The sequence below is a fragment of the Protopterus annectens genome, chromosome 8.part0 (assembly GCF_019279795.1).
Source record: "Protopterus annectens isolate FY-2018-M chromosome 8.part0, PAN1.0, whole genome shotgun sequence".
Taxonomy (NCBI): Eukaryota; Metazoa; Chordata; order Ceratodontiformes; family Protopteridae; genus Protopterus; species Protopterus annectens.
In genome coordinates this window covers 96,841,534-96,855,216 of record NC_056741.1, presented here as the reverse complement: position 1 = coordinate 96,855,216, position 13,683 = coordinate 96,841,534, and the positions used below count along the sequence as shown (strand labels likewise).

At 36.5% G+C, this 13,683-nt stretch overlaps 1 protein-coding gene across 2 annotated transcripts in view; it reads left to right on the top strand.

Moving 5' to 3' along the window:
* Positions 1 to 2,801: 2,801 nt before the first annotated feature.
* LOC122808668 (C-type lectin domain family 4 member E-like) overlaps positions 2,802 to 13,683 on the top strand; it is a 555,751-nt gene continuing 544,869 nt past the window's right edge. The window contains exon 1 of one of the 2 annotated variants that reach the window (XM_044079645.1): positions 2,802 to 3,140. In XM_044079645.1, the coding sequence (XP_043935580.1) occupies positions 3,035 to 3,140 (106 nt within the window). In that variant the 5' untranslated portion in view covers positions 2,802 to 3,034. The remainder of the gene's footprint in view (positions 3,141 to 13,683) is intronic. The other variant, XM_044079644.1, reaches the window with a different exon arrangement.

Sequence of the window (13,683 nt, the reverse complement as noted above, 5' to 3'; positions counted from 1 at the left end):
AGACCAAGCTAGATCTAGCCTTTACCAAAATGCTATAAAAACATATCTATGAACAAATATTAAAATAAATTAATGCAAGCTCAAATAAACAGCACAGATTTTGCCTTAAATACTTTACACAGAATGCAATTTTTAACTTCTCAAATATACTCAAACAGATTATTATTTTCTTGATTCAGAAAAGGCATTTGAAACTGATAAAACCTATTAGTAAAAAAGCTTAAAGAATGTGACTTCAGTGTGAGCATTACCTCATTGTTCAAGAGATATTTATCTAGTAGGCCATTCACAGCTGCTGACCAAAACTACTTCTCAGATAAAAAGATGTGTGTATTAAAGAAATACCACGGAATCTGTAAAGACCCACACTGTTCTTTTCAGTTTGCATAAATAGTCTCTCTCGGGTACTACTCCTTGTGAACATTACTCTGTATGCAGTTAACATTGTTCTAACCACTGGTTATAAATTATTAAGTCATCTATCATTTATCTCTACTGCAAAATTACATCTCTTTGATATGGAATTGTCTTCCTACAGTATATTGACTATTATCATAAATTAGTTTAGTGTTATAGATTGTCACAGCAAATATGCTTCCTGCATAACTGAACCCTCAAAAACACACTCCATTTCACTAAACAACAAAGATCTTAAGCAATTTTACTTGATGATGCTTTTTCCTTCTGCATTTATACAGAACTTATAAGAACTAAAGTACTGCATCAGCTTAATGTGGCTTACAATATTTCACATTGTCTTACCACAGAGGTTCAATTTGTAATAGGTATTGTAGCCTCTCTTTCAACACACACACATACGCAAAACAAACAAACAAAAAAAAAAAAGAACTAAAAACAAGATTGTCAGTTTTATTCATCTTGCCAGCAATGGAGAGCACTGTTGCTTAACAGTATAAATCACATTTATTTACCAAGAAAGTCCAACTTGGAATGAAGCCAATTTTCAGTGGAGGCCTGGGGAGAAACACTCCAGACACGTGTCTTTGTAATGTGGGAGGAACCAGAGCACCCGGAGAAAACCCACATGAATGCAAGTAGAGCATTCAGACTCCATGCAGAAGGCACTGCAGCCAAGAATTGAACCAGAGAACCTCTTGCTGTGAGGCGACACTACTGCACCACTGCGCTGTCCGCACCTATAATTCAAAGCCATGTCTCCCTTACAAAGTTCCACCCCATTCATCCAGGATGGGTGAGCTGACACAAGCCTCTCTGGGCAGAACTTTGACTTGTCTCTTCCAGGGCCCAAGATGTTAATTGAACTTGGATCACTTGGGCCACAGTCAGGACTCTATTTTTGAATGCAGCTGATTTTACACAGCCTTCCTATATTGATATAAACCTGGTTTGTCTTCAGTGTAGTGAAAGAAATGTAAGAGTCTCAAAAACATATTCTACATACCTCCGACACAGTTTATATATCTCGTGAGCTTTTGAGTCAAGTGCAGTATTGCATCGTTATAATCTTTATGATTTTCTGCTATGCAAAAGATGCCTACTGAAGAAATTTTATATGATGCTAAACTGCTCTTTACTTCACCTAGCAGTCTCTAAAGCAAAACTTAACAAAGACCCAATTCACCTAGTTAAGGTGTCCAATGAATCAACTTAATGAAAAATAAAAATAAAAATAAGCATTTTTTGCAGGTTGACAAGCTGTACTGCACCCTCAGATTTACAGGTATCAACTGAACAGTTCCACAAGTACAGGAAATAAAGCATTATCAAAATGAAAGAATCACCAATGGCATGCATTACAAGCAGGAAGTAAAGCAACAATGATATCCTAAAAGAAACAGTTTCCAGTGAGTTCAACGTCAGGAGTTTACCTTGGCAGGTTGTGCCCTTGTCAAATAGGACCTGAAGGAAATGTAGGCTATTAAATTGTTACTTAATTTCAAATTTAGAATATCTTGTTCATGAATGCCATGTAACATTTGAAGGGATGGGCATGTGTCTCAGAGATGACCCCTTTTCTGGAAAAGACTCTCCATTCATGTGAAACAAAGATCTTCCCTAGGCATATTCAAACACAGTTTGGACCATTGGATGGGAAGTTGCAAATTTACCCCTGGCTTGCCTGTGGACATTATAGATGGAGGTAGATTGTAGGTGCACTAAGGCACAGGTATATGCCAAAGCCATTTTAGCCAGTGGGTACTGAAATTGGGAAAACTGGAGCATGAGTGGCTCAGCTTAAAGACTCTAGAGTTGTTAGCCTAGTAACCTCCTATAATCCTATATTCCTATATACTACATTAATAATAAACTATTTGATGATGTGCTGTAGTTATGCAGCATTATGCACAGCTTAAATAAATGTCTAAATAATGGGTAGCAAACCAAATTTTCTTTGATCATCAACAAAAGAAGGAATTCACTGAATAAACACACACACACACACACACACACACACACACACACACACACACACACACACACACACACACACACACATCCACGCACACACACACACACACACACACACACACACACACACACACACACACACACACACAGCATGTACAGCATACATGGCACACAAACACATAGAGGGAAAACATTTTTTTACCTATCATGTGTTTACTTGTCCATGTTTAGCAAATATATGCCTTCTATGAAAAATGTAAGACATTTTAGTCTTTATGCATGAAACCCAAATGCAGAAGTAATGTGCATTCACTCCAGTGAGAATGCATTTTAGTATACTTGAAAATGTGTTCTTGACTATAGGCATGTGGTTTTCTATGCTGAAATGTTGGTATACTCATTTGGGAATTTCTCAATTTCCCTTTTACTGAGTTATGTTCTTTTTTTTTGCTAGTGACATCTGGGGAAATGTCCTTTCATCGTTAATCTTTCATTATGTTTAGCTCTACCTTTTTTTTCAGGCATAACATAAAGTCACTCAGCAATGCACTCATATAAAGAATAAGGAAAGAGTACAATTTTGGCACAGAGTTTTTAGAACACATCTCCCGTTTCAATAACAGTTACGTAGAAAAGAGTGGACATGGCATATGAAGAGCTTCATCGTCCAACTCAGGACGTTTACAGTATAATTGGGCAGCTTCAGGCAGAGAAAGAAAGGAAACAAGTGGCCACAGGACTGGACATTGGTATGTATGATGATTTATTTTCAACTATGCATATGATAATCTAGAGAGTTGGGCAACTGACTGTTGTTAAAAATAACTTTTTTAAAATGACTGCAACTTGCAAACTACAGCTAAATATATTTCATGGTGAAAATAAGGCATTTCAGGCTAGAAAATCCTTTTTCACCTACTCGGCTTAGGCTTTAAATGAAACAGCTGCTTTTTATAAGTTTTGTTCAAGGTTAAATTTCACTGCACGCAAGCTGTGCCTTAACTTGTAGGTACAACTTACTGGCTAAATTAAGATATTCTTCAGGGCTGCTTCTACGCTGTAGTTAACACTCAAAAAATATGCAGTAATTTTGTTTTAGTATTGAGGAAAAACAAAAACTATATAATATACATTCCATGACAGAATTTATAATACTTTAATTCTGGTGGACATACATTATTGCTACTGATTTAGCAAAATGATAATAATTACCACTTGATTCCATGTTTATGGTACAGAAACAACATAAATAGGCAGACATTTCACATTTTCCTGAAAACATTGCTAGCTAAGGTGTCAGTGATGCAACAGGTAGTGAACTTGCTTTTAGTGCATAAGGCTGTAAGTTCTATTCCCAAACCAAATAAGTCACTGATGATTCTGCAGTACAGTATAAAAAGGTTGTTGCACTTCTGAGTGTGCTGCCCTTTGAATAAGAAATAAAACTGCAGCCACATCTGCTTGAGTTGAGGGTAGCTTGGGTGGATTTCAAAGGTCCTACTGCACCTATAAAACAGCTGAGAAAGTTCTGCAATGCTGTAGCCAAATTTCCTGTAGTAGTAAGAATACAGCCTTGCACCTCCCATGAAAAGAAGCTACTAATATAGTGGGATTAATCTGGTCAACAAAGGATTAAATAAATGGGAAGAAGAAGATTTTCTTCATGATTCTGTTGAAAGGTTTTAGTCTGTAAACTGCCAGAGCTGTTAGTCTTTCTATACCAATAGGAAGGCAGTTTAGATATGTAGATGAGGGTTCGTGATGTCCTGTTTCTGGTTTTGGTGAAAAAGATGATCTTCATATGTTGAGTAGGAAAGAAAGGGAGGGTAACATATGCAGCAGCATTTACTTTCAAAAATATTTCTGATCAATTCTTTGTTCACATACCTTTCAATGAAGACAGACATTTTTCGATTTCAACATGTATCTGTTGAACTAAATAAAAAAAAATATTTAGTGAACTGGAAAATCTAGTCTTGATATCATGACTAGTACAACTGATCATGAATGCATACCACATCTTAAAGATTCTAAAGCAGATGGCACATGGTGACAACAGTGAAAGCAAGCACTGAGACAACTGCTTTTTCTAACCCAACAAAAATGGCATATTTTTCTATACTGAATACTTGAACATAATAATTCCCATGCATGGCTTATAATAACTCATAACTGAGTATAATTAATATATTGAAAGCAAAGGCTCATCATCATACTACTGGTGTAGGAAAAAGAAAAGAAAACTCTGCAAGGGGCCCCCACCAGCTTCACCAGGATCATTTGCATCATTGCACTGGACATCATGTCTCCGCCACTCTGGCTTAGGGGATCTGAACCAAACCTCATTTCAATAGACCGAGGGTGATGGAAGCCATCACCCATCGCTTTGGAATGGCACTCATCTATATCTTGGGACTGACTGACTCATATTCAACTGCTGTTCAGATGGATCACTTCTCCACTTTGGCCTTCAGAACTCTTATTTGAATATTTGCTACTATCACCAAGATCTGCACCCTTGATGGCTCAATCCAGGCCCTCGTCTTGGGCTTCAGTGCCACTGTGGTGACCCTCCTACTCATCATTTTGAAGCCCCCTCATCTTCCAGCAATGGTGATGGATGGGTATGGCCCAACACTCCAGCACCATCCACTTTCAGGAATAGTTGATTCAGTGAGTTGTTACACACTCCTTAGCGCATTCCTTAGCCACTGTCCTGCTTACCTTTACTGTTTTCAGCATTAATGACAATAAATCCCTTGAACACCAAAATAGTTTCATCACCCATCCAAGACTCAACATTTTATACCTTTCATATTCAAATCACAGTTACATCAAAACCATATCAAATCACATATTAGTTCACTGGACATGAGCAATATATTAGTAAAAGACGAAAAAAATGCACAAACCACCAAGAAAATTGTCACACATGCAGTATGCAGGCAATAAGATCCATTGAGCCTTGAAATAATCCAGTGTGTGATTTAAATCAAGCCAACACATCCAGTTCACTACAATTCAGTACAAGGATGCTTTCTTTATTCAGACAAACAAGAAGGTATAAGCGCTTTCATTCCAAAAATTAAAGCAGGAACTTCATCAGATACAAATAAATTAAGGAAGTAAACTGTTTTAAATACACTACACATAAATGTGTAAGCACAAAACAGTATAAATATCAAAGTATAAAAATATAAAAATACATATAAAAATTATATATAAAATTTATATATTTATTTATAATTATATATAAAATTTATGTGTAGTGTTTCTGACTTCTGTTTCAGAAGACTGTTTCAGATTTGGGAGTAGTTTTCACTAAACCAGGAAGTGATGTCATGTAAGATTTCCTATTTAAAACAGTTTACTTCCTTAATTTGCTTGTATTTGATGAAGTTCCTGCCTTAATTTTTGGAACGAAAGAGCTTATGTCTTCTTGTTTGTCTGAATAAAGAAAGCATTATTGCACTGAATTGTACTGAATTGTACCGAACTATATGTGTTGGCTTGATTTAAAGCACACACTGGTTTATTTCAGGGCTCACTGGCTCTTATTGCCTGCACACTGAGTGTGCTATGAACAATATATTGAATACTAAAGACACTTGTTTCAGGTATAAATAAGATGACTCTTATCAAAGATGCAAATTGTTATTAAGAATCATGGCATCTAAACCAGAAGTCCAACAACTTGGAAAACAGCAACAACGAGTAATGTCTGGAAATAATGAAGTATGTGAGAATAAGTCTCATTCATAATTTGCTTTCCCCAATTTTTTCAAAAGGCATTTCTTTTCTTAGTGAAAGTGTTCACTGGTTTGTGCAACTAAAACTGCTGCAGCCCTTGTCCGATAAACATAAACAAATAATGCATGTGTACTGGATTTATAGAAGTTTTCATTATAAAGATTACAATATCATTTTTGTTTTAATTAATTCTTACTGATTTCTTAATGCAGTTTGTCACACAAAGATGCAGATTCAATGTACCTGTTAAATAAGGTACTCGCAGACATATACAACCTCATTTCTTCAGGAAGTAAACCCATTTTCATGTAATAGTTAAATCCTACATTTTAAGCTAATGCACATGTTTATTTATTTATTTACATTTGTTGCTAGGTAAATGTCCAACTGGACTGAAAGCCCATTTTCAGTGGAGACCCAGGGAGAAAAGCTCCTCACATATGCAAAAATAATAGTTACACAAAGTATTAAAGTGTTTTATGACTTATAAATCAGATGCATAATAAAAGTTACACAAAGTGAATAAGAAGTAACAAGTAGTTATAAATACAACATAAAAAGATATTAGGTACAAGAAATAATGGAGTAAGCCAACTAGCAGGTCATAACTGTGCACCAAAATACATCATTAGAGCAGATAGTTATAGAAATTGTAAGACTGGCTAGAGAAAATGCTAAAATATGAAACCCTGTACTTGGAGTGTATTTAAAGATTGGTAGGCAGAGACTATTTAGAGTAATAAAATATGGTTATCAGGAGTCTGAAGTAGTGGAGAAGTAGGATCCCTAGTCAGGGTTAGAACATGGACAGAGCCAGTGGTTGGTGAGGTATTCTCACAAGCTTTGCTTGAATATGGAGGTGATATTAAGTTTAAGAATGTGCTAGGGCAATTGGTTCCAAGACCTGGAAATTTTGTTAGAGTCAGTCACCAAAACTGTTTGCAGATTTGGTTACTTTTAGCTGGAGTTTATCAGGGGATCGAAGGTCTCTGAGGTTTGTATTAGTTTGAACTAAATCTTTTAGAGCTGGGCAGGAATCTGGTTTGTTTAAAATGTTGTGGGCAATGGTGAGTTGGTTTAGTTGTAGTAAATTGGGTAGTTCAAATCAGTTAAGCTTTTTTAGGGCTATGCAGTGGTGCTCTCTATACGGTAAGTTGGCAGCAAATTTGGCTATTGCATTGTAGCATGACTTTAGTTGGTTTAGTTCAGTCTTTTGTTAATTATTAAAGATTTGTGATGAGTACAGGAGTGTGAAAAGAAGAAATGATCTAGCTGAGGCTACTCTGGAGGCATTTGTGAGATAGGATTTGGCTCTATAGAGTTGATCTAATTTTATGTGATCTTTTTTATAGTTATTGCTATGTGTTTGGCAAGTTTTAGTTGATTGTCTAATGCAATGCCAAGGAGTTTGGTGTGATCTACTGGTTTGATAGCAGTTTGTTAGGAGGAATAGATGATAAATGAAGGGTACTTAGAGACTGACCTGTTTTGGTAAATACCATGTGCTTTGTTTGTTTTGTTTTTTTTGGATTGAGAATAAGTTCATTCTCTGCTAGGTAGGTTTCCATGTCTAACAGTGATTTTTCTGTTTTTCCTCAAGTTCGAGGGTGGTGGGAGTGGAGCAGATGAGGGAGGTGTCATCGTTATATTGGATTATGGAGCAGACTTAGTGGCAGTGTGCAAGATATTAGTAAATGTTGTGAAAAGAAGGGGGCCTAAAATAGAACCTTGTGGTACACCTACTAGGATATGGAGGAGGGGGAGAGGTTATTAGCCCATTTGGTGGCCTATTGTCTAATGAGAAGTAACTATGAAACCAGTGAAGGGATGTGGAGCTCAGGCTTAATGTTTGTTACACCAATTGCTATTAATTTAATTTCAGTAATACACATGCTGCCTTATCCTTATTCATTTCACATGCCCCCAAGTGTTCAATACTAGAGAGATGTCCAGGTTTGTTCAGACACATCTTTTCCTTTCCGTAATCATTCCAAATGTATATATCTTATAGACTTTGAAGTATGATCAGCATGTTGTCCATTTAAGTACCATATTTACCCCCAAATTACCGTAGCCTTTGCTGACAGCCCAACTAGTACTCCTTGTTTCATTCTTTTTTATGAAATGCCTTCACTTTTGTAAAAACATCTTATTAAATTCAATAATATCCAAAATAAAATGTATAACTTCAGAGTCAGAAGAAAAATATGAGTATGTAGGATAGAAACTAAAGAAGAAAATACTTTTCCATATAGCTGGTACAAACATTAGGTGGCAGACAGAGAAATTACAAAGGATATCCGCACACGTTAAGCTCAGTCCCTTCTGAGACAAGCCATCTTATATCTATATCTATATTTATATCTTTAGCTATATCTATATCTATATATGCCTTCCTCCCAAAAATGACACCTTTAATTTTTTATATTACTGCAGACCACACATATTTAACAGAAACAGACAAGGCTAGTGTGATTTAAAACTAAAAAAAAGCTTTCTAATCTTTAATACAGTCAAACTGAAATACACACTATTATTTCATGTGGAGGTGAAATAAACTAGAAAAAAGGATAAGAAAGGTTACCTGCATATTTATGTGGGTGTGTGCTTGTGTGTACAAGTCACTTAGAAGTACTTCCTCACATGTTTATTTATGGTAATTAGTAAAGGCAGACATCTGCAACTGCAAAGTACTTCTTGCTGACTATGTCATGCAGGAGGAAATCAAAGGCTTAGTCCATGACTCAAAGATAATGTCTAAGATGAGGAGTTGATGTGTAGCCAGTAGAACAGTGACCCAAAAAAGGAGTGCTTTTACAGCACGGTGCCTATTGGCTGCCTTTATGGGTGCAACCTAATATGCTACAACATCTTCATCCTAGCAATCCAGAGCCTCAACTACCCTCTTAGATTTCTATGTCCAAGTAATTTGATGTAAATGAGTGGAAACACCACATGGAGGAAGACATTTGTGTTTATTTTGCAAGACACTCTTCTTTGACATACTAGATTTTGCTAGTGTCTCATAAATTTACTTACACATCCCCTTGATATTAAGCCAGTAAAGTGGTAAAAGCAGTATATTAATTGAAGTCATGTTCCTGTGTGTAAGTGACTTGCTACTAATGAACCTCAACACTAAGGGTAGCAGCCTTGAAACATTTAAGAGTTCAGAAACTTTGTGTAGCACAGTCAAACTGGGCAAAAACTAAAATACTGTAGCTATTGCTCCTCAGCCCTATAACAAGCAATTATACCCTCCTTTTCTTCTGTTATACTCCATTATAAATTTATTCTATGTATGATATCTCCAGCCTACTACTACTATATGTTTACTTATATACCTCTACCTCACTGCTGTGGGTTCATGTCGATTCATCAAAGGTAATGTTGACGAACAGAAAAAAATGAAAACTATCTACTGAATCTACCTTTGTCAAAAAAAAACTAAACAATTTTTTATGTCCCATGTGAAGGACACCCTTTACAACCCCTAGACTTATATATACCAACTCTGAGGTCACACAATTAGTGGAGAAAGAAGCAAACACCACTGTCATTGAATGTAATTTCAGTGATCAGCACTCACTCTTTTTTGCGTGTAAAATTATGTTCAGTCACACAACATGCTCTCACTTCTGTACAGACTGGTAACTGTATTCTCACACTGTACTGACCTTTTCTCTGTCACATACTTGCCTTGTTTTCTTATCAATGTTTATAGTCTTGTAAAACAATTTTAACTAGCTAATCAATTGCACTGCAGATACTAACATGACAGCTCTTTTACCCAATGATGTAATTTCCTTTCCTACTATTCAACATATTTCGTAAACAACAAAACTTTATATCATATGGTTGGTAACTTACTCACTTTTTTATATCACATGCAACATGAATCCACCTTTGTCAAAAAAAACTAAACAATTTTTTATGTCCCATGTGAAGGACACCCTTTACAACCCCTAGACTTATATATACCAACTCTGAGGTCACACAATTAGTGGAGAAAGAAGCAAACACCACGGTCATTGAATGTAATTTCAGTGATCAGCACTCACTCATGTCTAAAGACATGCTTCTGGAGCATTTCTCCCCGGGCCTCCGCTGAAAACAGGATCTGTGGAACCTAGTCGGACATTCCCGGTCAACAAATGTTAAAATAAAAAAAAATAAAAAAATAAAAAAAACATGAATCTCTGAAATTTTAGAGGTTCATTCAGTAATTTTTATTTATTTTTGAATGTAGTATATGATATATTGCTACTGTTGTTGTTACTGTTGCATGAGCTCTTCTCTCTGGACCTCGACTGAAAAGGGCTACTTACCCAGTCAAACTTTCCTAATAAAAAACTAAATAACTAAATACATTTTCTACATATGTATGCCACTGGAGAAAAACAGTTGGCAGTGTAAGAAGCCTTGAAATTTGATTTTTGTACTCTGAAAAAGCATCGGTACCCAGCTTAGTAGCATGAGTACTGATAACACTCTGTACGTATTAGCCAATTTATTATAAACTGCCATTTATTAAATCAGTGCATTTTTTTCTGATCTAGGTGAGATGCTAAATAGATTTATTCATTACCTTTTTGATGGCTGACAATCTGTCCCTTTTCTGGGGTAATCCAGAAGCACTGTCTGGTTATGTGACTTGCTCGGAGTTAAAAAGTATGCAAAATGAAGGTAGAAGGAGTTAAACCCTCTACCCTTAGCACAGGAAGCAGCTTATTAACTGCTCAGATCTTTAGTCCTCTGCACTAATGCCAGATACTGAATAATGTCTTGTAATGGTCTGAAGAAAAGCCAAATCATGTCACCAAAACAATGCATGAAGTGTAAGGCTACCATTCTGCTGTTCTCCACTGATAATGGTTAGACAAAAACATGTGTTTTGCTTTGCAGTCATCAGAAAGGCCTGCTTTTAAGGTATGTGTAGTGTTTTCATAAGATAAGAGTAATGTGCAGGTTGCCTCCAAATATCCTCAATACTAAGGGTGTGAGTATGCATTACTACTGGACCATATGAGTTAAGTCACTGCTATATGTCAGAGATTGAAGCATGGCAGCACAACATCATGTGGGAAGGATTACTGGAACATGGTTTTAATGCAATGATAACGCTCTCTCTATACCAGGGTTTAGCAGCTATGACATCTTCAAGCTCATGAATAACTGTGTCAGAGTGTCTATATTAGCCAGAAACACCATCACCTCATGTCAGATTACATGCAAACATAACTTGCAGCTTCTGTAAATCCAAATCATACTTAACAAATCCAACTATTACTTCATTGTTAGTCACAGATCCCCGTCAATATCACACAAGGATCACAGAAATTACCTTAATACCATTGAGGGATTAAATATTAAACAAAATACTTTTTGCTAGGGGACTTCAATTACCAGAGGATTAATTGGCACGCTTTCATCTCCAAAAATAGTCACACTCAGCATTCTGTACAGTTTGTTTATGGCAATGTACTGAAGAAATTTTAAAATTACCCACTGGGGCTGTAATATCCTTGACTGCATCTCTTCATTTCTGGTTAAATCTGAGCACAGATCAGTCATCTTCTCTGTGGTGATATCACCCCACCATCAAATTAAACCATCTTTATGGATTTCATCCAACAATCTCCAGCTTGTAGAAGATCTACACAAAAGTTCCTACAATCCTCAGCAAATGGAGCCAATGGCGAGGGCTGCCACATTCACTTTAAATTTTTACCAGCACCTAAACTATTGCATAGAAAAAGCTTGTACTCATCAACCATAAATATAAGGGTAAATTCACCAATGATATGACTCCTAAGTGAATAAACTGTGAAATAAAAGAAGGAAATAACTAAAATTTGTAAGAAATACTCATCTCCCTACCTGAATACTGCATTGAAACAAAGGGCAAGGAATTTAACAACAGTATTAAAAAACATAAACAGGCTATCAACTTTAGGATGAAACAAACACCAAAGGAAATTACAAATCTTTCTTCAGTTATGTAAGGAAATGAAGAAATAATCTTTAACAATCCATTGGCCTCATCCACAATACTATCACACATTCACATCCCAGGGATGGAGACAGTATATCAGCAGGCAAATTTAGTGATACATTTATCCTACCTTCCTGCATTGTTTTCCCTACTGTCTTTGAAAATTTAGTTTTGACTGACATTACTATGGAACAAGTCTTAAAATTCCTTTTTAAGGCTAAAAGTAATAGTACTTCTATGGGACGAGATAGCATACCAGGCTACATCGTCATCAGTGCTAAGTTTACAATATATGAGCCTCTACTTCAGCCTATTGCCTGGAAAACAGCTACTATGAATCTCCTACTCCAGACTGGCTCCTCTACAGACTCAGACAACTATAGGCCCATAAGTCATCACAGACTTATGTGCGAAGCCATGGAACATATCATAGCAGAATTAATTTATTAATACATTGTTAGCATATCTATTCTATAAACCACTGTTTGGATTTCTGAAAGGCAAGTCCTATATTCTAAGCCTAGCAAGTTTCTTTGAAAGGGTGACAAAAGCTGTGGGCAGTGATGACTCCATGTACACAGTTTATCTTGACCTGGCCATGGTTTTTTATACTGTCCACATACTGGTACTATTGAAAAATTAGACAATCTTTTATATTTTTACCAAATTTGTGTCTCTCAGCTGACCATCCGCTTATCATGGTGCCTCTTCTAGATTACAGGGTTATTTACTTGGCATCCATAAGACTCAATCTGATAAGGGTTGGGGCTGATACGAAGATTGAGGCATCCCAGATCTGAGACATACTGCTGCTGCTGGGAGTATTTTCATATTAATATCCCCATCCTCTTGCATGTACCCAGTAACTTATTGTAGGTGGAGCAGGCAATGAGCTGATCACACCAATCTGATCCTCACTTCTGAAAGGCACTGATATCAACAAGCCACCCATCTCACTTTCAGGAAGCACTCCATAGTGATTATCCCACCATTTGCAAAGGAAACTTATTTTCCTTGTGAGTCTTTGCACATGCTAGCTCTTCCTTCTCATCCTGCTGGTCATGCCCTTCCTCTCTACCCGTACCTCAAAAGCCTGAATTGCTAGTGGAGCCTGGTATACCTGAACTATAGTAATGGCTCTATCATGCTATGCCATGATGCTGGTGAAAAATTAAACAAACTGAATGTTGTCTATTGGTTTGCAAATTTGATATCCCACAGGTTTCAAGTTGTGAAACTTTCTGGTATCCTATATGAACATGAAATTGTAGTTAGTGGTGTACAGCAGGAATCACTACTGTTCCATCCCCTGCTTGGTGTTAATTCTGGGGATATCAAGTCCAATATCTCACTAAGGTGATGACTGCAAGGTTCATACTGTTATCCACTCATTCACTGATGCTACACTACTCCAACAATAGCTGGAATATGCACACATCTGGTGTACTGGAAACAATTTCAAGATAATTGCAAAAAAAGAAAAATGCAGCTTACTAACATGCAGCAAAATAAGTTGCACGCATATAAATTGTACTCCTGTTCAGAGA